General features: G+C 37.7%; 1 protein-coding gene and 1 long non-coding RNA gene across 2 annotated transcripts in view; one reads left to right on the top strand and one right to left on the bottom strand.

Annotated features, from left to right (window-relative positions):
- adamts2a (ADAM metallopeptidase with thrombospondin type 1 motif, 2a) overlaps positions 1–22,877 on the top strand; it is an 83,545-nt gene that overhangs the window by 48,753 nt on the left and 11,915 nt on the right. Inside the window, exons 4-16 of the mRNA XM_079847498.1 lie at positions 3,663–3,865; positions 11,795–11,878; positions 12,709–12,865; positions 13,310–13,415; positions 14,831–14,974; positions 15,074–15,206; positions 16,955–17,068; positions 17,168–17,313; positions 17,388–17,563; positions 19,687–19,820; positions 21,663–21,786; positions 21,927–22,007; positions 22,334–22,497. Coding sequence (XP_079703624.1) covers positions 3,663–3,865; positions 11,795–11,878; positions 12,709–12,865; positions 13,310–13,415; positions 14,831–14,974; positions 15,074–15,206; positions 16,955–17,068; positions 17,168–17,313; positions 17,388–17,563; positions 19,687–19,820; positions 21,663–21,786; positions 21,927–22,007; positions 22,334–22,497 — 1,766 coding nt within the window. The remainder of the gene's footprint in view (positions 1–3,662; positions 3,866–11,794; positions 11,879–12,708; positions 12,866–13,309; positions 13,416–14,830; positions 14,975–15,073; positions 15,207–16,954; positions 17,069–17,167; positions 17,314–17,387; positions 17,564–19,686; positions 19,821–21,662; positions 21,787–21,926; positions 22,008–22,333; positions 22,498–22,877) is intronic.
- The window catches only part of LOC307144857, a 66,812-nt gene continuing 56,651 nt past the window's right edge, over positions 12,717–22,877 (bottom strand). The window contains exon 2 of the long non-coding RNA XR_013818838.1: positions 12,717–12,774. This is a non-coding gene — a long non-coding RNA (uncharacterized lncRNA). The remainder of the gene's footprint in view (positions 12,775–22,877) is intronic.

The raw sequence follows: 22,877 nt of genomic DNA, 5'->3' as shown, positions 1-22,877 counted from the left end.
GAAAGTAATTTTTATTCTAAGCCAATTCTTAACCTTTTCCATGACACTGGCCTTTTGTGTGGATGTCCTGGTAATTGCCTCTATCCTTTGTGTTGTTCCAGCACTAGACGCACATTTACAGGTCACCCTAACATATTAGTGCTTGTTTTCCAAAGTCTAAGTTGACTCCATGCAGAAAACTTCAGTTTGAGTGACATGGGCCAGCTTTGGTTTTCCTCTTTAGTTTATTTCTAGTGTAATGTGCATATAAATACACAGCTTGATTATTTGGAAGTAGTAAAGCAGATGTCTATTGCACAAACAAAGCCGATGACCCATTTTTATGGTAATTTGTCATGTCAAACAAGGTAATAAGCATTGTCTGATGCCAGATATTGACCTAAATTATAGTTTATTTAGAATTTTTTTTAGGAATTTGTACATCTAATGTTTCTGCTAATTTCTTTTTGGCAACATTTGCAGAATTTGCGCTTATAAATGAATGTTAATTTTGGCAGTAAACATTGCTGATTTTTGTGGTGCATTTGTTTGACATCCCATTTGGTTAATATATCAGGGTGTTGCTTGTTTCAAAATAAGCCAGAAGTTTATCAAATTCTATTTTATTATTAAACATAAATAAGAAGTTTATCAGACGATGTACACTGCTTTGCCTCTTCCTAAACATTTGCCTCCATTCTGATCTATATTCATAGACTGTATTTACATATATTACCCTAACGGTTCTATAGGGGAAATAAAATCTGAAAGGAACTAAAGAAGAGCATTTGTTTGAATTACAATTCTTTGGGTATTGATCTTGAAATCCTGAATCGCTGATCCACAGAAAAAAAAAATGTTTCTTGTTTCTATTTAATTTGTTTTCACCCAAAAGGGTTGGACATTTTTTTTTTTGTGGGTTAACCCTTAAACACATACCTCGGGTCTTTAGTGACCCAGGACGGCATTCATTACTCTTCTCCTCATTCATTTTTTTAAAGTAAGACATCAACCTTCTTAGTATCAATTCATTATAAACAATATAACAAGATTTTATTATAATAAAATTATAAAAGACTGCCTGTTTTCCCATTATTTTTTTGTAAAAATTGTATAGGGTCGCTAACGCCCCGAGGTGTGTAATAGTGTAAGTATATTTTTTTCTGCACAACAATAATTGAATCTTTGATGACTGAATAAGTGCAATTCACCTTTATTCCACAAGGTGTCAATGTCTGATACACAATGATTAAGTGACGTTTCACTCATAGTTACCGCAGGCAGAAAACAACAGAATAGGAAGAATCATCAGCAAAACTTGAAATGGCTCAGCGATTTACTGCAGAGCAAGTACTGAACACAATCAGATATTAGTGTCACTGTCACTTGACAGTGGATCTGGTGAAGAAGCTGTCAGCGATCAAAATATTGATTTTGAAGATGTTGAAAATGATAGTTTTGAGAATATGTTTGAGATTGTGAATATGAGCCAGATGCTGAATGTACTGGGAAATGAGCTCTGATGATTACAGTGATGATGGTATAAAACATCTGCTCAAACTGAACCATCCAATGATAAATTGAATCATCCACATGATAAAATGATAACTCATCCAATGATAAATTGCTGAATTAGACACGTTCCTGGGTTAACGTGATTTGTTGATCCTGGAACAACATTCCTGTCCGAAAATTATATCCTAACCATATCTCTACCTCTAAACCTAATCCTACCCATAAGTTATTCCTAAAATCAGAGGGAAATGACAGGTAAATAACACTGCACCTTAGCACCTAACCCTGGTTGTAAGCCTAAACTTGACATAAACTGTAAACTTGTCCCTCAAATTTGATTGGTTGATTGGAATGTTGTTCCAGGATCAACAAAGATTGATCCAGGAACATGTTGCACTTGGTGAAATCGGGTTCTTCCATTTAAATATAGTATTGAATAGAGTATAAAATACCATACATTCGAAGTTGTTTTGCAAAACATATATAAGTTGTTTGACAGTGTCAGGAGAACTGATTATGCCATCCACTGTTTTTGATGGGAGTGGGCGGACACTTCTAAGCTCTTTTGCTGGGATTCTGGTTTCCATGGTAACCGCGACTTCTCTGATTGGTGAATCACTCCTTTAGGATTATCTCATTACTTCTGAATAAATTCTGAAATTATATTAGAACATCAAATGGCATATAAAAATCTGTAGTCATAAGGTTTATCACCTTGGGAAGAAACATCATATTTCTCTTAAAACTGAGAAGTCGTCACTGAGCACATAGCAGCGACTTACAAAAAAGCAACATGTTTTTGGACATGATACCATGGTGTTGTAAAATACCATCCATGTAAATACCATGGTAAATGAATATGATAATCATTGGTACACCACAGTGATTATTTTGTAAGGGAAGTCAAAGGCAAGATATCACTGAATTGGTACAGTAATCTTTTTCTGCCTGTCATTGGATTCACACTGTCCTTCGCTCGAGCAGTTTTGGCACAGACAAAGCCCGAGAGACATGCCTCAGTTGCACCCAATCTGAACATGAAAGCTCTTTGAGTTAAGAGAGTGTTTTTGCCGTGTATTAGGTGACAAGAGAGAGAATGTGCCGAATCAAATAAGAAACATACTGCCATTGTTTTTCCACATTTTTGTTTATCATTGTACAGCTATTTACTTATTCTAGAAATGGGCTGAATAATGATCTTAATCTACAGTCTGAAGAATATACAAAGGGCAATTTAGTTTCCATGGCTCATGCAGTTAAAGGAATAGTTCAACCAAAAATGAAAATGATCACATTTACTCACCCTCAAGCCATCCTAGTTGTAAGACTTTCTTTTTCAGTTGAACACAATCAGAGTTATATTAAAAAAATATCCTGGCTCTTCCCAGCTTTGTAATGGCATTGAATAGTGCATTGAATTAAATAGAGTTTTTGAAGCTCCAAAAAGCGCATCCATCCACCATAAAAGTAATCCATACGGCTCCAGTGGTTTAGTAATTTCCTTCTGAAGCGAAGCAATGTGTTTTTGTAAGAAAAATATTAACATTTAAAACTTTATAAACTATAATCACTGGCATAAGGCAACGGCCATACGCGCGTTCTCGAGAGAGTCGAGTTCCAGATGAAGGGTGACCTCTGACCCGACGTATGACATAGGACATATGATGTAGCGTAAGCTCAGGTGAGAATTGACGCACGCAGCAGCATAGAGAACAAAACTGCTAAAGATGTACTTAAATCCTAGTTATGTGAATCATAATCTCTTTCAACTAATTCAACTAATTAAAGAAGTTCAACTAATTGCATTAAATATGAATTTAAACTAAAATACATTTTAACTTAATTGCAAAAAGTATGCAGTTAAGTATTCGAAAACATTACATTCACTTCGCACTTAAGTATGTTCTTGTATATATACGAAGTATTATTTCCTTAATAAGTAGGACAGCTCTTTTTAAAAAGTATGCCAAAGTGTACTTCTTTTTCCCAAGGGTCTTCATACTTTTTTTTAATTATTGTTTAATATTGTTTTCCTCTGTGCTCCACTTCTGGTTCTGAAAGTTACAGTATGTTTTCATTGTACCCAAAAGATCACAGGAAATTTGATTCCCCATGATTTGACCTCTTTAAATGATATTCTTCAATATTTTGTGTGCATTTTTTTGCAGGTTCCCCTTTGGGTGGTCTGGCTGGAATGGAGTATTTACCCCACCATGTTAAGAAGAAAATGATGAGCAATATGCGAGCTCGTAGAGAGACGTATGAAGATGAGATCTTTAACATTGAGGTTCTGTTGGGGGTGGACTGCTCTGTGGTGATGTTTCATGGCAGAGAGCACATCCAGAAGTACCTCCTCACCCTCATGAACATTGTAAGTTTCCCAAACTCCATTAGAAAGAATTTACACTGATGTAAATATGTGTACATTTGTACACCTTTTGTACATAGTTTGAAGAGGTTCGGAGATGACCCTATTATCATAAGCAAAGCAAAATCCTCAGTTTTCCCCACACTCTTAAAAAAATAAAGGTTATTTATTGTTATTCTATGGAGAACCTTTAACATGGAATCTTTGCATTGCGCAAAAGGTTCTTCACTGAGCAAAAAGATTCTTCAGATTATTAAAAAGTTCTTTACACTAAGAAAACATTTTTCTTTTAAAAACTGTTCAAAGTAATGTTTTTTGGTAATTCCGAAATGGTTCTTCTATTTCGCTGTTGTGAAAACACCCTTTTATTAAAGGGGTCATATAATGCCATTTTTGTACAAGCTAATATGATTCTTTAGGGTCTAAATTAAAAGTTTGTAATATACTTTAATAAAAAATGCTCATTAGTATTGTAAGAAAACACTCATTTTACCTGGTCAAAACCAGCTGTTTTCAGCACGCCGTTTAAGTGCATGTGTCTTTAAATGATAATGAGCTTTGCTCACCCCGCCCCTCTGTTCTGTGCGTACACCGTTTGTAACACAATAACACAATAACCATAACGCGTTGTTCATTATAAAAGTGGGATTATGAATTATATTGAGAACGTCGTACATAGAAAACATGCCGTAATGTACCCTGAGTGTAAACCTTAGCCACATTCATCGTGAAGCGTGCTAGTGATTTGCAAAGATTAATATAAATATTAATATAAAGGTTAATGAAACGTTACACTCACTTCAGTTCTTCTGGAGGTGCAGCAGGAACACGAATATTTGGTACCGATCCTTTTTTCAGGAGCAGCTTCTTAGCAAAACCAGCTTTATACTGACCCTCGTTTGTAGTCTGGTGTGTGAAATGATTCGTGCAAACATGAAAGCATTGACGTTGATCGTGGAGAATATTCCCTTCGAAAACAAACTCAGCCACTGCGTCTTCAGCGGTTCGGATTTAGTAACATCAAAATGACTGCTGTGTTCCTTATTGCACCCAAGAACAGAACACCACACCACAATCGCTTAGACGCCATTCTGCTCATAGACCGTGCTCCAACGTATCAACAATGACGTGCGGACTATGATGACAGACAGCTCACTCACGAGCGAGGGAGGGTCTGTGTTGAAACGCTGCTGTCAATCAACAATCGTGGGAGGGGCGTCGATTTTGTGACGTCACAAAATCGAACGGCTTGATTTGAGACAGGGGAAAACATATAAGAAGATGAAAAAAAAAAACACTGGATGGATTTTTATCATTTTATGATGGTTGTGTACAGGCACTGCCAACACACATTTCAGTACAATCAACTTGTAAAAGTGCATGTACCATTATATGACCCCTTTAAAGGGGAAGTTCAGGCAAAAATGTAAATTCTGTCATCATTTACTCACCCTTAAAGGAGAACTCCGGTCAATTTTAACATTGAGCTCATTTTTTTGTACATTTGGAGTGCTGTCAATACAGAGAACAACGACAAAAATCGGTGTTGCCTACACCGAGTTATTCTATTTTTAAAATTTGCACCCTGTTGACTTCAATGGGGCAAGTACTAAACCTGCTTTTAGCCTCTTAACATCCTTGATGTGTCATTACAAGTGCACAGAAAATGTGAGTGATTCCTTCTGAGTGAACACGAGTGAGTCTGACTGCAGTAGATGTGAAAGAAATGTATAAAAATGATGTTATTTAAGCCAGCGCAAATACCTTTGTTTACATCCTGTTTTTCGGTTGAAGTCCAAAGTAGTCGATTGCAGAGTTCACACGCATAGGTTTAATACCTATGATCACGCGCGTGAACTCGGCAATCGACTACTTTGGACTTCAACCGAAAAACAGGATGTAAACAAAGGTATTTGCGCTGGCTTAAATAACATCATTTTTATACATATCTTTCCAAATGTACAAAAAAATGAGCTCAATGTTAAAATTGACCGGAGTTCTCCTTTAAGTTTTTCCAAACCTGAATGAGTTTCTTTCTTCTGCTGAACACAAAATATATTTTTGAAGAATATGGGCCCCATTGACTTCCATAGTATGGAAAAAAATACAATGGACGTCAACGGGGTCCATCAACTGTTTGGTTACCAACATTCTTCAAAATATTTTCTTTTTATGTTCAACAAAGGAAAGAAATTGAGGGTAACAAAATAAAGAACATCAACAACTTGAGGGTGTGTAAAGGATGACAACTTTCAGTTTTGGGTGAACTATTCCTTTAAGAGTTCAGAGAAAGAGTTCTTCTACTTTAAGTTACTTTGTATAAAAGGCGTTAGCTAAAGGGCTTTTGCTTAAGTATTTGTCTGCTAAATGACGAGTACCTTAGGAACTTTTAGGTTCTGTGTCTTGTGTAAACCAAAAATCTCCCACAATGTCACTTTGCAGACAGTATCATTGTTATATCCAACAATGATTATATTAAACTCAAAGAGGGAAATTAGCATTACTGTACACAATGCTTGAATGCTTTTTCCCTGACAACTGCTCTAAGTCAAGAAATTACATCCACATCCCTGACAGAGTTTCCTACCTGAAAGATTGATGTACTTGAGATCCTCGACAAGACCAGACTTGCAATGAACTGGCCGTCAAACCTGCATAACTAAACATTTTCTGTCTTTCCCTCCTTTTTCTTTTTCATTTTAGTTTTGTTTTGGCTTTATGGTAGTGTGCAAAGAAAACCCCAGATCCAGTGTCCCGTAATCAATTTGAAGATACTTAAAGGGGTCATATAATGGTACATGCACTTTTACAAGTTGATTGTACTGAAATGTGTGTTGGCAGTGCCTGTACACAACCATCATATAATGATAAAAATCCATCCAGTGTTTTTTTTTTTTTTTATCTCTTTATATGTTATCTCAAATCGAGCCGTCTGACCGTGTGACGTCACACGGTCGGACGCCCCTCCCACGATTGTTAATTGACAGCAGCGTTTCAACACAGACCCGCCCTGAGCGAGCTATCATCATAGTCTGCCATTGTTGATACGCTGGAGCAGAATGCCGTCTAAGCGCTTGTGGTGTTCAGTTCTTGGGTGTAATAAGGAACACAGCAGTCATTTTGATGTTCCTAAATCAGAACCGCTGAAGACGCCTTGGCTGAGTTTTGTTTTCGAAGGGAATATTACCCACGATCAACGGCAATGCTTTCATGTTTGAGCGAATCATTTCTCACCAGACTGCTTTATAAACGAGGGTCAGTATAAAGCTAAAGTAAAAAGTTTTTCATGACCATTAGCTGTAACATCAATCTGTTAATGAACTAACGTATACATCAGTAAACACATAGCGTTCGAATCTCACTACTCTACCCTGCCAGTACATACAAAGATAGATCAAAGTGACATTACGTTAACCAACCATTCAGAAACTGTCCGAGCCTTAATTGTCGAACTTCTTTGGGGCCGTCATCTTGTTCCGGGTCCGACTCAAGTTCAAATTAATACGGTTGCACGGTTGCTGCCATTCTTTCTCCAAAATATACCCTCGACTGTTGTCAAGGCAACACTCCACAAAACGCCCCACAGAACAGAGGAGCGGGGTGAGCAAAGCTCATTATCATTTAAAGACACATGCACTTAAATGGCGTGCTGAAAACAGAGCTGTTTTTGACCAGGTAAAATTAGTGTTTTCTTGCAATACTAATGAGAATTTTTAATTAAAGTATATTACAAACTTTTAATTTAGACCCTAAAGAATCATGTTAACTTGTACAAAAATGGCATTATATGACCCCTTTAACACAAACTTTTAGTGTCTGTTATAGTGCCCCTTGTGGAAATGTACAAAATGCAATGCATATTTGCTTAGCGTTATGAACTGCGGTCTGACATTTTGAAACGCAAAAACATACAAAATCGAATTTGCATAGCTAGAAACGTTTGTGCTTGTGTAAAGTATGTTTATAAAAGTGACTACCAGTTCCAAAGGTCTTGCAACTTATATTGCAGTGTTCCTCCACGCTCATAGTTCTCTCATTTACACTTCAATTTTGTTCCGTGGCTAAGCAGAAGACAAGCTCCGATGGTATACCTTGCTGCATTATTAATTAAGTCCTAATGATTTTCTGGAACTTTGGCCTCTTACACGTCAATTAGCTACCTGCTAAAGACAAGCTGAGATCTGGACTAATAAAATCCTGACAGGGTCCTGGAGAGGGCCAGAGACAGCCAGCTCTAATGAGAGACTTGCTGCTAAGGTGATTAGTATGGTGTGTGTGTGTGTGTGTGTGTGTGTGTGTGTGTGTGTGTGTGTGTGTGTGTGTGTGTGTGTGTGTGTGTGTGTGTGTGTGTGTGTGTGTGGGAGAAAAGAGAATACAAACAAGAGAGTATGTGCTGATAATAGTCATTAATGTGCCGGGTTACATAGCTGTCAATACTGAGTGCCTAGACACATGGTTTCAGGTGGGAACAAGGTTACTTGCCACTGTTTCTTAGAGACTGATATGCTTAGCAACAATAATGAATTGTTACTTTAACAACAAGGAAACATATTTTATTTCTCTCATTATAAATATATAATAATGATTTTTTTTTATAATATAAAATTAAATATTTTATGTAATATCAAGTGAACTTAATAACATAATTTCAAGAGGAGTACACCCTAATCTTCAAATTAATGGCAGGATATTAAAGCAGCTTCTTACCCTGTCTTCAGTTCTTTTGGCATCCCTCCTCCTCCCCTTCTCCAGGGGGGCCAAATCGGAGTTCAAGTAGAATATCCTTTCCGAACCCCTCTATACACAGCAAGCCAAAACCGTTTACCATGTGCACTAGTCGTTTACCATGGTTTCCTTTTTTCTTTCACCTAAAAACGTTTTGGCCGTCATTTACACGACAATGGCATTTTGGGGCCTGAAAATGCAAAGTGTTGAAAGCAGTGCACGTTTTTGAAATCGATACTCGATACAAATCGTTACTGCGATAATCGATACAAATATGTGAAAAGGGTGACGTTGTGCACATGTGTATTACGTGTTCAGTCTATAGGCAGTCTATAGTTTTTCTTTACAAAGTGACCTGGCCTGGCCTGGCATGTATAATACAGCACTTTTAGTCACTGTTTTCACAAATTTTGTCATTTTCGCAGCATTAGTCATTTTGACAAAATTGTCTTTTGTACGCAAAAAAAAAAATAAATAAATAAATAAATAAATGCGAAGGAATTTTTTCCCCATTTTTAGTACATCGTTGTTGTGTAAAGTACCCTAAAACAGGAGTTATTATATTGAAAAAACTAGGAGTTGAAACTAGGAGTTTTTCAATATATCAATAAATTGATATATTGTTTTTTTCCCTATTGTGACATACATTCACCTAAAGGATTATTAGGAACACCTGTTCAATTTCTCATTAATGCAATGATCTAATCAACCAATCACATGGCAGTTGCTTCAATGCATTTAGGGGTGTGGTCCTGGTCAAGACAATCTCCTGAACTCCAAACTGAATTTCAGAATGGGAAAGAAAGGTGATTTAAGCAATTTTGAGCGTGGCATGGTTGTTGGTGCCAGACGGGCCGGTCTGAGTATTTCACAATCTGCTCAGTTACTGGGATTTTCACGCACAACCATTTCTAGGGTTTACAAAGAATGGTGTGAAAAGGGAAAAACATCCAGTATGCGGCAGTCCTGTGGGCGAAAATGCCTTGTTGATGCTAGAGGTCAGAGGAGAATGGGCCGACTGATTCAAGCTGATAGAAGAGCAACTTTGACTGAAATAACCACTCGTTACAAACCGAGGTATGCAGCAAAGCATTTGTGAAGCCACAACACGCACAACCTTGAGGCGGATGGGCTACAACAGCAGAAGACCCCACCGGGTACCACTCATCTCCACTACAAATAGGAAAAAGAGGCTATAATTTGCACAAGCTCACCAAAATTGGACAGTTGAAGACTGGAAAAATGTTGCCTGGTCTGATGAGTCTCGATTTCTGTTGAGACATTCAGATGGTAGAGTCAGAATTTGGCGTAAACAGAATGAGAACATGGATCCATCATGCCTTGTTACCACTGTGCAGGCTGGTGGTGGTGGTGTAAAGGTGTGGGGGATGTTTTCTTGGCACACTTTAGGCCCCTTAGTGCCAATTGGGCATCGTTTAAATGCCACGGCCTACCTTAGCATTGTTTCTGACCATGTCCGTCCCTTTATGACCAGCATGTACCCATCCTCTGATGGCTACTTCCAGCAGGATAATGCACCATGTCACAAAGCTCGAATCATTTCAAATTGGTTTCTTGAACATGACAATGAGTTCACTGTACTAAAATGGCCCCCACAGTCACCAGATCTCAACCCAATAGAGCATCTTTAGGATGTGGTGGAACGGGAGCTTCGTGCCCTGGATGTGCATCCCACAAATCTCCATCAACTGCAAGATGCTATCCTATCAATATGGGCCAACATTTCTAAAGAATGCTTTCAGCACCTTGTTGAATCAATGCCACGTAGAATTAAGGCAGTTCTGAAGGCGAAAGGGGGTCAAACACAGTATTAGTATGGTGTTCCTAATAATCCTTTAGGTGAGTGTATATCCAGTGAAATGGCTTTTCAAACAAGAAAAAAATGTTGGGGAATTGATTGGATGGTCGTGGTTTGCTATTGCTGTGATGTCATGTCATGTGAGTGACAGGTTGTCCCGGCCTTGCGCCAGTAAACACATCATCAGAGAAGAGAAGATAAATCATTCATAATAAATACTGCAATATTCCATAAAAAAAGTAATGCCAATTTTGATTTCGTGGTGACTAAAATATCAAAGGATTTGTATAAAAATTATTATTTTCTTTACATTATCTTCTTCTTGTTACAGTAACAGTCTTTTCCGGAGCCATCTGTGATTATGTGAACACACACTCATATAAAGTTTAGTTTCATTGAAAAACAAGTGATGTTATAAGGAGTAGGCATCTAATTGTATCTGTATGCATTCTAGTGAGAGGTTGAAGCGTTCTAGTGGAAACTATAGCTAGCTCAGTGTCTGCTCTCCATAATCAGGCTCAGATTTTTAAACAGCCTCTAGTCAAGCTGTCATCCATCTGTCAGTGTCTTTTTTGTATGAGTCTGTGTGTGTGGTTTAGTGCTTCATTCGTTTTCTTTCTTACACACCCTGGTCATTTAGCCAGAGCTGAGCGCCTCCTTACAGATTTCTTCCCAGGTTCCCCCAGGGCATTGTGTAAATGAGTGGAGAGAAGTCAGTTGTGAGCATGGTGAAACTGTTTCTCTTCTTTAGGCCCATGTAATGCTGAAATTGAACTGGAGATCTTAAATCTATGTTCTTTTATGAAGGGATGCAGATATGCAGGGGTGTTTTTCTTTCTCTTTCTTACTTTGCGATAACACTGTACCCCTCCTTGTTCAATTCTCTTACATTTGTTTTTAATAAACTTTTGTAATAAGCATTTTTATACATTTTTAACACTTTTTTCCTCTGAGGTACCTTGAGGGTCCCAGGACGTCACTTTTATATATACTTTTTACTTACAAATTTTAACCTAGAAATATATATTTTTTTCCATTTAAAAATCTCTGCCTGAAAGATCTGAATGAACATGTACAATAGACACATGTAAACACATGTCAAGGCACTAGTAAATGATGACTCAGGGTTCAGGGTTCACCTTTAAAACCTTCTCAAGGTGACTGTAAGGCTGTGCATTTTTCAGCTCACAGGCAGTAAACTCTCAACTTCTCAAATTGCCTCTGGCTCTGTGACAGTTTTTCTTGCCTACATAATTTTGGCATCCGTGTTATTGCCCAGACGAATTACACATCCATGCATCACATCTAGGCTGTCTCTATTAAGGCTGTGTTTGTGTTACCTTTCTTCTTGTTTATCCTTTATGTTTTTCTTATGAATCGTTCCACAGGTGAATGAGATTTATCAGGACAGCTCCCTGGGTGCCAATATTAATGTTGTCCTGGTTAGAATCATGATGCTCTGCTCCTCCAAGGTAAGACGGCATCAGCCAGCTCCCTTCTGAAACTATTTTGGATGACTTTGGTTGTATCAACACCACTTCAAAGTATGAAAATATCTTAACTATGAAAAATATGATAATCTAGTGTACTCAACTTTCCAACAGAGACTGTTTTGAAGTATATCCTGTTATCGCAATCCAAAGCAAAGTCTCACCGCTGTAGCTGAAGAAGATCGTTTTAAAGTTAGACTTTTGGATTTATGTCTGGAGCCTGGACACATTAACAATGGCCTGAATGCCTAAGAATCTTTTAAAGCTTAAAATGTGAAAAATGTGTACACTAAAAATTTGTTTTGCGAAAACTGAAAACATAAGTTTAATTCTTTTAGGTTCAGTCAAAGTGGTGTTGAAGTTCACTGCATGCTTTTGACGTCTACGAAAGACTTTGATTGATTTGTTTTCGAATTGTCTCTTGTATTCTAAGACAGAAACTTAATTCTGAAACTAAATTGAAATCTGGTAATTGAACCCCAAATTTTGTTTTCTGTTTTATATAAAATATCCTGTTACACTGTAAGAAACCGCTGAACAATTTCAGACCTTTTTGCAAACCCATTTGACAGATCAAAAGTGTGATTAATTCACAAATTTGCCATTCTCATCTGTGATTCTGCACAACTGATAGAAAACACACAACATGATTGCTAAAATATTATCAGGGAAAATAATTCTCAGGTCTGTACATTGACAGGATTTATCATAATATTTTAATGGGACTCATGGCCCAGTAAAAAGGGTCTAGCGACATCCCTGGTTAACAAAGTGGAAGTGTATGAACCTGTGATTTGTGTTGGCTTTGTCAGTCCATGGGTTTGATTGAGCTGGGCAACGCCTCTCAGAGTCTGGAGAACGTCTGTCGCTGGGCCTTCCTGCAGCAGAAAGAGGACAAGAATGATGCAGAATACCACGATCATGCCATTTTCCTCACCAGGCAGGAGTTTGGGCCCACTGGCATGCAGGGTAATACTTTTATGAAAACATAACATGATGCATGTGCTAGAGTTTTCAAAGTGGGCCTTGTGTATCTATGTAAGCGCTCGGTGAAGAGCGGCAAAGATGTCATTGTTGATCACTGTAGGCAATCACAGACATACATGTTGAGCGCATCAACACAATGGCCAATCAGAGGTGTTTAAGAATCTGTTCAACAGCGCTCAAAATGCTAGAGGGAAATGCTGGTATCGTCACATTTTTAAATTTCAGTACAGACTTGGTACCGAAGTCGGTACTTTTTGACAACTCTAGCATCTAAAATTCAGCTAAAATTCATGTAAAGAGGAGAGTTACACAAAGTTATTTTCAGCAAGACTTGTCGATTTGAGGCAGCATAAACAACAGACTGTTGAGATATGTGACTATGCAAATACTTTTCTACTCTGACTTTTATCTTCCCTTTCTTTGCAGGTTATGCTCCTGTGACAGGAATGTGTCACCCTGTGAGAAGTTGCACTCTGAACCACGAGGATGGCTTCTCCTCTGCTTTTGTTGTGGCCCATGAGACAGGACATGTGTGAGAAAAACTTGATCAGAACTTCCACCATAATTTGCCACCACTGACCAATGTTGGAGAAGCTAATATGAAAGTGTTAAGCCTCAAGATACTCCTAATTTAAAGTAGTTGAACTACAGTCAAGTCCTCAAGTCAAGCCACTATGGGCCAGATTTACTAATAGCTTGTGCCAGCGCAAACCCTCTTTTTGCATAAAAAACTACTGTCAGGATTTACTAAAGCCACGCAATGAAAAAATTGTGCTGAAAAGGTATGGACACAGTTTTTTTTGTGTGTGTGGCTGACCTTATTGCATATGCATTTGTAGGAGTTTCCCTTTCAGATGCAGAGTTTATGGCAGGAAAGTATTTAAATGAATCATGCATGGTACTAATTTACTAAGGAATTGCTAAAGGCAATATCTTTGAATATCAGACTATTTTATTTTTTTAATCAGAGCAGTATTTATATTGCACAAAAATTAGCAATAAAACTAGAAAGTGCCACAATTACTGATACTTGTATCAGGCCGATTCTGCGCTCAAGCACTCGTACTCGTTCTCATTAAAATGTTCCTATACCAAAAACCAAGATGACATGTCCTGACAAAGAAACAGCCAACAGAACTTCAACAGTCTATGAAGTAAATGTATTTAATTAATAGAATATTAAACATAAATTCAATATTTTCACGCAGTAGCATAGACGTGAGAGCTTGATTTATGTATAATGGGTGGTTCCCTACATGATTACAGGTAAACATCATGTATAAATGGTATGAACAGTAAAAATAACAGAAACTTGTACAACACATTCTAACAGACATATATATTTACTAAACGAATTTAATGAACTAATATGATTTCAATTCTGTTGGTTTCTCTACCCCATATTTTAAAATTACAAATGCATTGAAAATACAGGTATCAGTATCAGCAAGTACCAAAATATTGGGTTTGTACTCGTTCTGGAAAAACTGGCATCTGTAATGCTTTAGGTCCGATTAAGATGATAAAGATTCCAAAACAAAAGTATTTATTCAATTAAACAAACTCTGATAATCCACAGGTATTCAGGCAAGACAATACCAGACAAAGAACTGAAAACAAAGAGGAGCTTAAATATACAAAGATAATAAGCTCAATGGCGAACAGATGTGCTGATTGAATGAGTCTCCATAGAAACTAATGACTGGCTGGGAAAACGGAACAAAGGAGCACAGGAAACAGGTTACTGAAGAGAAACAAACTAACAGTCCATGAAAATGAAACTTAACTTAAACCGAACATGACAGAATCGGTGCATCCTTATTAATTAGATATAATATATCCTAATATACATAATATAGTATGTATTACATATTTACATTCTCTCACCCATGTTTCCTTTAAGTACAAAAGATGACTGAGAGAGTAATATTCGTTTGTTATATTCAGACTGGGGATGGAGCATGACGGCCAGGCGAATGAGTGCGGGGATGAGGTTCCCATGGGCAGTATCATGGCTCCTCTGGTTCAAGCAGCCTTCCACCGCTTTCACTGGTCCCTATGCAGTCAACAGGAGCTCAGGCGATACCTCAAGTGAGTAACTGTTTTTGTAGCTTCCTAATTTGTAGTATATGTACATATTCACCCGGTTCATTGACTGTAAATCCTAAAATAGTGCTGTTACTTATCCAGTACATATGACTGTCTTCGCGACGACCCTTTTGATCATGAGTGGCCAACTCTGCCCCAGCTGCCTGGTCTGCATTACTCTATGAACGAACAGTGCCGCTTTGACTTTGGCATGGGCTACATGATGTGCACTGCGGTGAGTGAAACAGAAACTTTATCACACCAACCAACCTGACATGCCATCTGACTCCACATCCAACCATAAACTACTAGGATTTATAGTTAGTGAATCCGGCAATGCAGTATACAGTTAAGTCCAAAAAGTTAAGATAATAAGAGATAGGCTGAAAATGTGCGATGTTTGTTTTCATTTAAACCATCAAATAAATACATGTAGGCTATAGTTTTCTTTTTTTAAGTTTCAAACTGTGAAAAGCCATGAGATAAAATAAAGGAGGAGTATGTAAAGGGTTAGTTCACCCAAAAATAAAAATTCTGTCATTAATTTCTCACCCTCATGTCGTTGCAAACCCGTAAGACTTTTGTTCATCTTTGGAACACAAATGAAGATATTTTTTATAAAATCTGAGATATTTCTGTCCCTCCGTTGACAGCTACATAACTACCACTTTCAAGCCCCGGAAAGGTAGTAAAGGCATCATAAATGTAATCCATGAGATCATGTGATTTTATGAAGTGACGTAATTGCTTTGTTAAAAAAAAAAAAAAAAAAATCATAATTTATTTACAAAATATGAATCTCCAACGCGCTCTCATGAGAGCACCATGACACATGTGTTGTGTTGACACAAGAGCACGAGTTGTAGATTAATATTTTGTAATTAAAGTAGTACATTGTGTTTACCAGCACTTGCGTCACTTCATAGAATTGAGGTTTAACCACTTGAGTCACATGGATTAATTTAACTACCTTAATGGGGCTTGAAAGTGTTAGTTGCGTAGCTGTTAATGGAGGGACAGACAGCTCGTAGATTTCATCAACAGAACTTCATTTGTGTTCTGCAGATGAACGAAAGTCTTACTGGTTTGGAACGACATGAGGGTAATTGATGACAGAATTTTCATTTTTGGGGAACTAACCCTTTAAGTTTCTATATTATTTCTAATATGATTAATCAAATGACATTGCTCATGTAACTCTTTGTACAGATGATTATATGTTCTTGGTTCCATTGAGGTACAATATGCTATTTGGATCATTCTCAAAGAGAATGCAGGAGAACATGATCATCTGATTTCACAGTTTTCAGGTCTTTTCTTCTTCTTCAAAAATTTTACCTTGGGGTACAAGAGTTAACCTTCAAGGGACACATTCTTTAACCATTTTGTAATATGTAAGGTACTACTATGAACTTTTATGGGTAAATAAGGTACAAAGTTGTCCCTTTAAGGTTACTTCCCCAGTGACAAACTGTTGTGCCCCTAAAGGCACAAGATTTGAAAATAAAAAGAATTTCTGAGAGTGTATGGTTATTATATAATTTATAATAATAATAAAAAAGTAATACATTACACAGAGTTAGGTTTCATTAATTTTGTTTATTAATTTGTAGTATTTTTAATCATTATTATTAACAAGGTTGCTTTAGATGTATTTCTCATTTGTAGATGTATTTTCCATTTACTTGTGTATGACTTTTTGCCCATTGTCATTAATGGTTTCCTGTTAGACAAGTAAAAAAAAAAAAAGAAAGGGGGTATGTGTATCATCTTATATTAAGAACTAACGTTGTTTATGCAGGTGCAAGCAGGGAATTCACCTGTAAACAACTAAATCAACATAAAATCTCTGAAAACCATTTAAAAAACACAAGTCCTCTGTCAGTTTTCTATCTCCCTGCCACCATGTAATCTGAGCTTGTCTCACGAGCTTTAGCTTTCACAGGCTGCGTGTATGAATGAGAGCATGACTGTTTCTTTTAGTACAGCACCTACGATCCTTGCAAGCAGTTGTGGTGCAGCCACCCCGAGAACCCTTTCTTCTGCAAGACCAAGAAGGGCCCTCCTATCGACGGGACCAAGTGTGCACCAGGAAAGGTTGGACTTGTAGACCCGCTGTTCTACTGTACATTACACAGAACCAAAATAACAGATACCACATTTATCTTTTACTTTTTCTTCTCTCTGTTTCTCTAGCACTGTTTTAAGGGTTACTGTATCAAGCTGACACCAGACATTCTTAGGCAGGATGGCCACTGGGGTCAGTGGACCAAGTTCGGTTCCTGTTCTCGGACCTGTGGTGGTGGAGTACGGTTCCGCACTCGAGAGTGTAACAACCCAATGTGAGTGTCTTTAGATTGATCGTCCCATCACCTTTCTCGTCTGCTGACTTGAACAAACCTGTTCTGTGTTTTAGTCCGGCCAATGGGGGGCGCACTTGTTATGGAAACAACTATGAGTTCCAGCTCTGTAACATGGAGGAGTGTGCAAAGGAGCTGGCTGACTTCAGAGAGGAGCAGTGCAAGATGTGGAACCCCCACTTTGAGCATGAAGACACCAAACACCATTGGCTGCCCTACGAGCACCCTGAACGTGAGTCAAAGCTATTTATTTAGTGTTATTAATCCCCAAATCATTTTCCACTTTTGTTGGAGGTGAAAAAGACATTGGCACACTCACATGTTATACTTTTCATTTTAATGCTTCCTGATGTTCGCCATGTGTCTTGGTCCATGTTCGTCTTTCGTTCAAAGGAATGTGCTTTTTAAATATTCACAAAGCTACGTTTTCTGTAAATGCTTTCCCTCGCCCCTGTAATCTGTGTTCAAGGAAGTTATTATGTGGCATTTAGAAACACTTTTTTTGTATTCTAGTAACTTTACGCTTCTGCATTTTGAGATATCGGTAACACTTTACAGTAAGGTTTTATTTGTTAACATTAGTTAATTACATTAGTTAGCATGAAGTATCAGCATTTACTAGTGTAACTGTCGTAGGCCAGTAAGAGCTGTGCATGTAAACCTCACTCCCCTGATCTCAAGAAACGCTATAGCGACTGACACTAGAGGCTGTGGTCTTTAGCTTCCTCGTTAGAGCGCCCGCCGCCCACGCCGGAAATCACAGTTGGATTCCCACTCAGGGCAGGTCAGTAGGACTGGTTACACTAGTAAAAAAAATTAAAGATCAAAATTTGGATCTGTTAACATTAGTTAATGCACAAACATGTATACTAACATTAACAAAGGTTAAATGCTGTAAAAAAAATGTATTGCTTGTTGTTAGTTTGTGTTAGTCAATGCATTAACTAATGTTAACAAATTAGACCTAATTGTAAAGTGTTACAGGGATATCCTCTTTGAATTTGAATGGAAAGGACGAAACCAAACCTTTTTTTGGCTGGGATTTTTCTCTCCTTCAGGATTATGGTCTCATTATTTATGTATTTATTTGGAAACGTTAACACAAGAATTTAGAAAGAGTAATAAGGTTGTTACTCAACTGGAGAGTTACTCTTAGCTGGTACATTCGCCAAAGGTTTGGTCCAGTCACTGAGAAGGGCATCAGCCAAGCGTTGGACAGCAGCAGTTGGAAGAAAGGCACATGGAAATGTGATTAAGCAGCAATGGCATCTCCAGTTATCCACTGGGGCTGAAGTAAAAGGAATGCAGGTACTATCCAGCTAATAACCACTCCAGTGTCCTCTTCTACTGCTGAGAGAAATAAACAGTCTTGCTTTCTGTACATAGTATGAACAGTGTTGCAGTGGTTGCAGAAACGTTGTTATTATTTATGATTATTCATGTAGCAGACACCTTCATTTAGGACACATACACCGCAACGATATCACTGGTATTCTTATTAAATATATGTAATTTATTCCTGTGATAACAAAGCTGAATTGTCAGCATCATACAGTCTTCATTCTCACATGATCCTTCAGAAATCATTCTAATATGCTGATTTGCTGCTCAAGAAACATTTCTTATTATTATCAATGTTTAAGCAGAAATACTGCTTAATATTTATTTGGAAACCAGGAATTTTTTTATTTTTTTTATTAACATTGTACAGTCACAGTTATACGGTGTCATATACAGATGTTTTAAACAAAAATGTATGCAAAATAATACATTTGATTTATTTTAAAATTATAAAGTGTCAGCTTGAGTAAAGTGACAGAATCCTTCAAAACACACTATCCCCTGGTTGTTTTAACCTGTTTTAACAGAAAGCAACATGCACTGACTGGCATATCTTAAAATATCTCAGTGCCATTGTTTCGTCACAAGATGCGCACAAGTAACGTTTTTTTTCTAAGGCATATTTATAAAAGATTTCTGAGAAACGCTGTTGAAAGTGGATCGGGCCAAACACCAAAACACACCTGTAGCCAATCAGCAGTAAGGGGTGTGTCCACTCATGATGGGGGAGGTGCCTGTGTTTGTGTTTGTGAATTTGAGGGTGGAGCTATCAAGATAGGGGTGTGGTCATTTTGGGTAGGGGGCGTGTTGTGGTGATTTCAAATATCAACAGCCTTTCTCAGAAATCGCTTACTGCAACTTTAATGCTTATTATTAATTTCAGTGTCTGTGCAACCATACAAAACTGTATGTGTGCTAAAACTGCACCTCGCATACAAATAGCTACAAAAATGAATTGTATGAATTTGTCTGTGGTCTGTTTTTTTTTTTTTTTTTGCTTTTTTTTTTGGACAGCTGACGAGAGATGTCAACTATACTGCCAGTCAAAAGAGACCGGAGACGTGGTGCCCATGAAGAGAATGGTGCATGACGGCACACGTTGTTCCTACAAAGACCCTTACAGTGTGTGTGTGCGTGGGGAGTGTGAGGTAAAGGTTATTCAAACACACACACACAAACCATCCATCACTGAAGTTAATCCTCCAAAATGCCATAGAATGAATAATATCAGGTCTAATATAATCAGCTTTCTGAGGCCTTTCCACTCCTCATTGCCAGTTAAAGTGTAGAGCTAGAACAGAAAACTCTCTTGAATGGTTTGTTTTTAGCTTGTTCTGTTATTGGTGGAATACATGACTGTGATGTCCTGTGGGTAGGGCAGATTGATTTCTATGTTTTGCTACTGGAATTAAAAGATAAAGTGCATTCCGATATGTATTGCTTTATAATCTGAGAGGGATGTGAAGGTTTGGAAAAGGATGGTTTGAATTTGTTCTGGCACTGGCACTCAGTAAGGGAAAGAGAGGATCTGTGATTGTTTCCATTCAGTTGTGTGCTTAAGAGTGTTTCCTACCTAAACATCTTTAACTTTATTGATTTTATTGGCAAATAGGAGTACTGGTTTGAATTAGGATTGAGTTTAGAGCTAATGTACCATCCACACATAATGTTGTCTTAGCATTTAAAAGGACATTTGCTGCTATGGTTGCTGCACCACACACAAAAGCAAAGGCTTTTAGTTCAAATGTAAATATTTTGTAGAAGTATTTTGAAGAAATTGAAATTATATATAATTGCTCTGAAGAAAAGTCTTTTGCAATTATCTTTGCAATTATGTATTGGTATAAATTATATTTTTTGGATGTTTTTACTGAGAAAAACATGTTTTTCCTCAAAACAAAGGCGTAGCTTGATGACACCGTGATTTTGCAGAATCATGGGAGTTGTTGTCTTCACCTCTACAGGCGGGGGAAAAAATCTGATGGGACTCGGGCAGAAATCATATTCACGGATGAGCTAATTTATTAAAGATTTATTAACATTACATGAAGCAGGGTGGGGCTGAAAGCCGTTGGAGTGGAATGAAGCCGCTGGAGCGATTGCTAATGAGAGACAAGCACGACACACAGAGCAGTGGAGCTTTTATTATTCCGCAGACGACCGCTTTTGCGTATTCCGGTCATGCGTATGTGGGTTAACGCAGCGCTGGTTTATCATATTAGATACATTTCAGTCTGTTGAAAGTTATGTTATAATGCTACTCTGTGCATTCACTTGGCGGCTACTATGAGACGGTTTCTTGCACACGGAGCTAGATCGATATTAGGCATGGTAAAACATGGTACTCACGGTAAATCAAGAAAACGAGATTTAAAGGTTTTCTGTTGTTGAATGTATCCAAACAGTTGTTCACCTGTCTAATAAAACATAATATATTAAAGTGGCTTTGGTGTTTTCATGGTTTCTACATAATAAAACCGAAAATCACCAAACATTCTTCAAAATCACAAGTACATAAGTACACAAGTCAACAAAATCTACAATATAAGGTTACACTTTAAGGTGTCAGTATTACAGTGTAATTATACATTTAAGTACTGAGTAATATTAATTAACTACATGTACTTACTATAGGGTTAGGATTAGGATGAGGGTTTGGTTGAGGGTTAATTGTATGTAATTATGCCATAATTTATAGTTAGTACTACAGTAATTACATGTAACATATGTAACAATGACACTGTAAAATAAAGTGTTACTCAATATAACATTTTTCTAGTGGTTTTTGGATATTTTAATCCAAAAATCTTACATATTGTGCCTTTAATGAAAAAAATGCACCTTGAATGAATTCCAAAAAGTTCTTGCAAAAAATATTTTATGAAATAACATTTGTGTGAATCTGCTCAACTTATCCAAGGTCAGCACCTAAGTTGGACCTACATTTCTCTATATATTCTTGGTTCTCTTAAACCCTGCTCTCTGCACAGAAAGTGGGCTGTGACAACGTTATAGCATCGGAGCTAGAAGACGATAAGTGTGGCGTGTGTGGAGGAGACAACTCCACCTGCAAGATTGTCAAAGGAAACTTCACCCGCAGCACAAGGAAACCAGGTGAGCTTCTGCCCTCGCTGCAGACTCCATGAGCAGGTCACTCAATGTTTTCAACCCAGATTCATTCTAAAATTTCATCATATTCAGGAAATCCTTCCATTTTCAAATCTCATTTAGCCTTTTATGAATTTCATTCTTAGGTTTTCTGAAGATCCTGGAGATTCCTAGAGGAGCACGCCACGTACAGATCCGTGAATTCAAAGGAACTCCACATATTCTAGGTAGAAGCTCATTCTCAGTAAATGGCAGTGTGATTAATTACTCCGACACTGGCCCCCATAGTGCAAGTGTCTGGCCTCCCACTGTTTGTTATTGATGGAGAGGTTTGGACTCCTCCTGGCACTGATAACATTAGGAGCTCCAGCTCATTGGCCGTGAAGCACCTTAGCTACTTTGAAGTAATGCCTTCCAAAATTGTGATTTATAGGTACAAGAAACGCATATAAAATCAGCTTGATGAAGACTGATCCCTGTTTTTTCTCACTGGGTGCATAAATTGGACTGCATGGAGATGAGATTGTCCTAATGTTAAATTGTCCACTGTTAGCGGTGAAGAACCAGGCCACAGATCATCTTTTCCTGAACGACGAGGGTGATTTTCCTGAGTCACGTACAGTAATCGAGAAAGGCGTGGCGTGGGAGTATTCTAACAATGATGACATGGAGACGGTCCAGACCACCGGACCACTCAAATATGGAGTTCTCATAATGGTGAGAATGAGCATTATATCCAAAATGACCAAAGTAGACAACTATAAATCCAGAACTAAACCTAAAGGAAGTTCAGGGATAATAAGGGCACTAGATATATTAGTGTATTTCTAAATACTACTAGTTGGACGGTAGTTCACCCAAAAATGAATTATTATTTTTTTATTTCATTTACATTCATAATTAATTTAATTTAATCACATACCACCCCAGTGGATGAATCAATTTCTTCAGAAGCGAAACGATAGGTGTGTGAGAAAAATGTATAAAGGCGCTTTCACAAGTTCAGCTTAACATAAACGTAAGGGCGTTGTGAAGATTGCACAAGAAGTAACACAGAAGCACAGAGGACCACCACTTCTTCCACTTACAGTACGTCA

The sequence above is a fragment of the Squalius cephalus genome (assembly GCF_949319135.1).
Source record: "Squalius cephalus genome assembly, chromosome: 17".
In the NCBI taxonomy this organism is placed as follows: domain Eukaryota; kingdom Metazoa; phylum Chordata; class Actinopteri; order Cypriniformes; family Leuciscidae; genus Squalius; species Squalius cephalus.
Note: the sequence above shows the minus strand (reverse complement) of the source record. Positions and strands in the feature narration are given on the sequence as shown.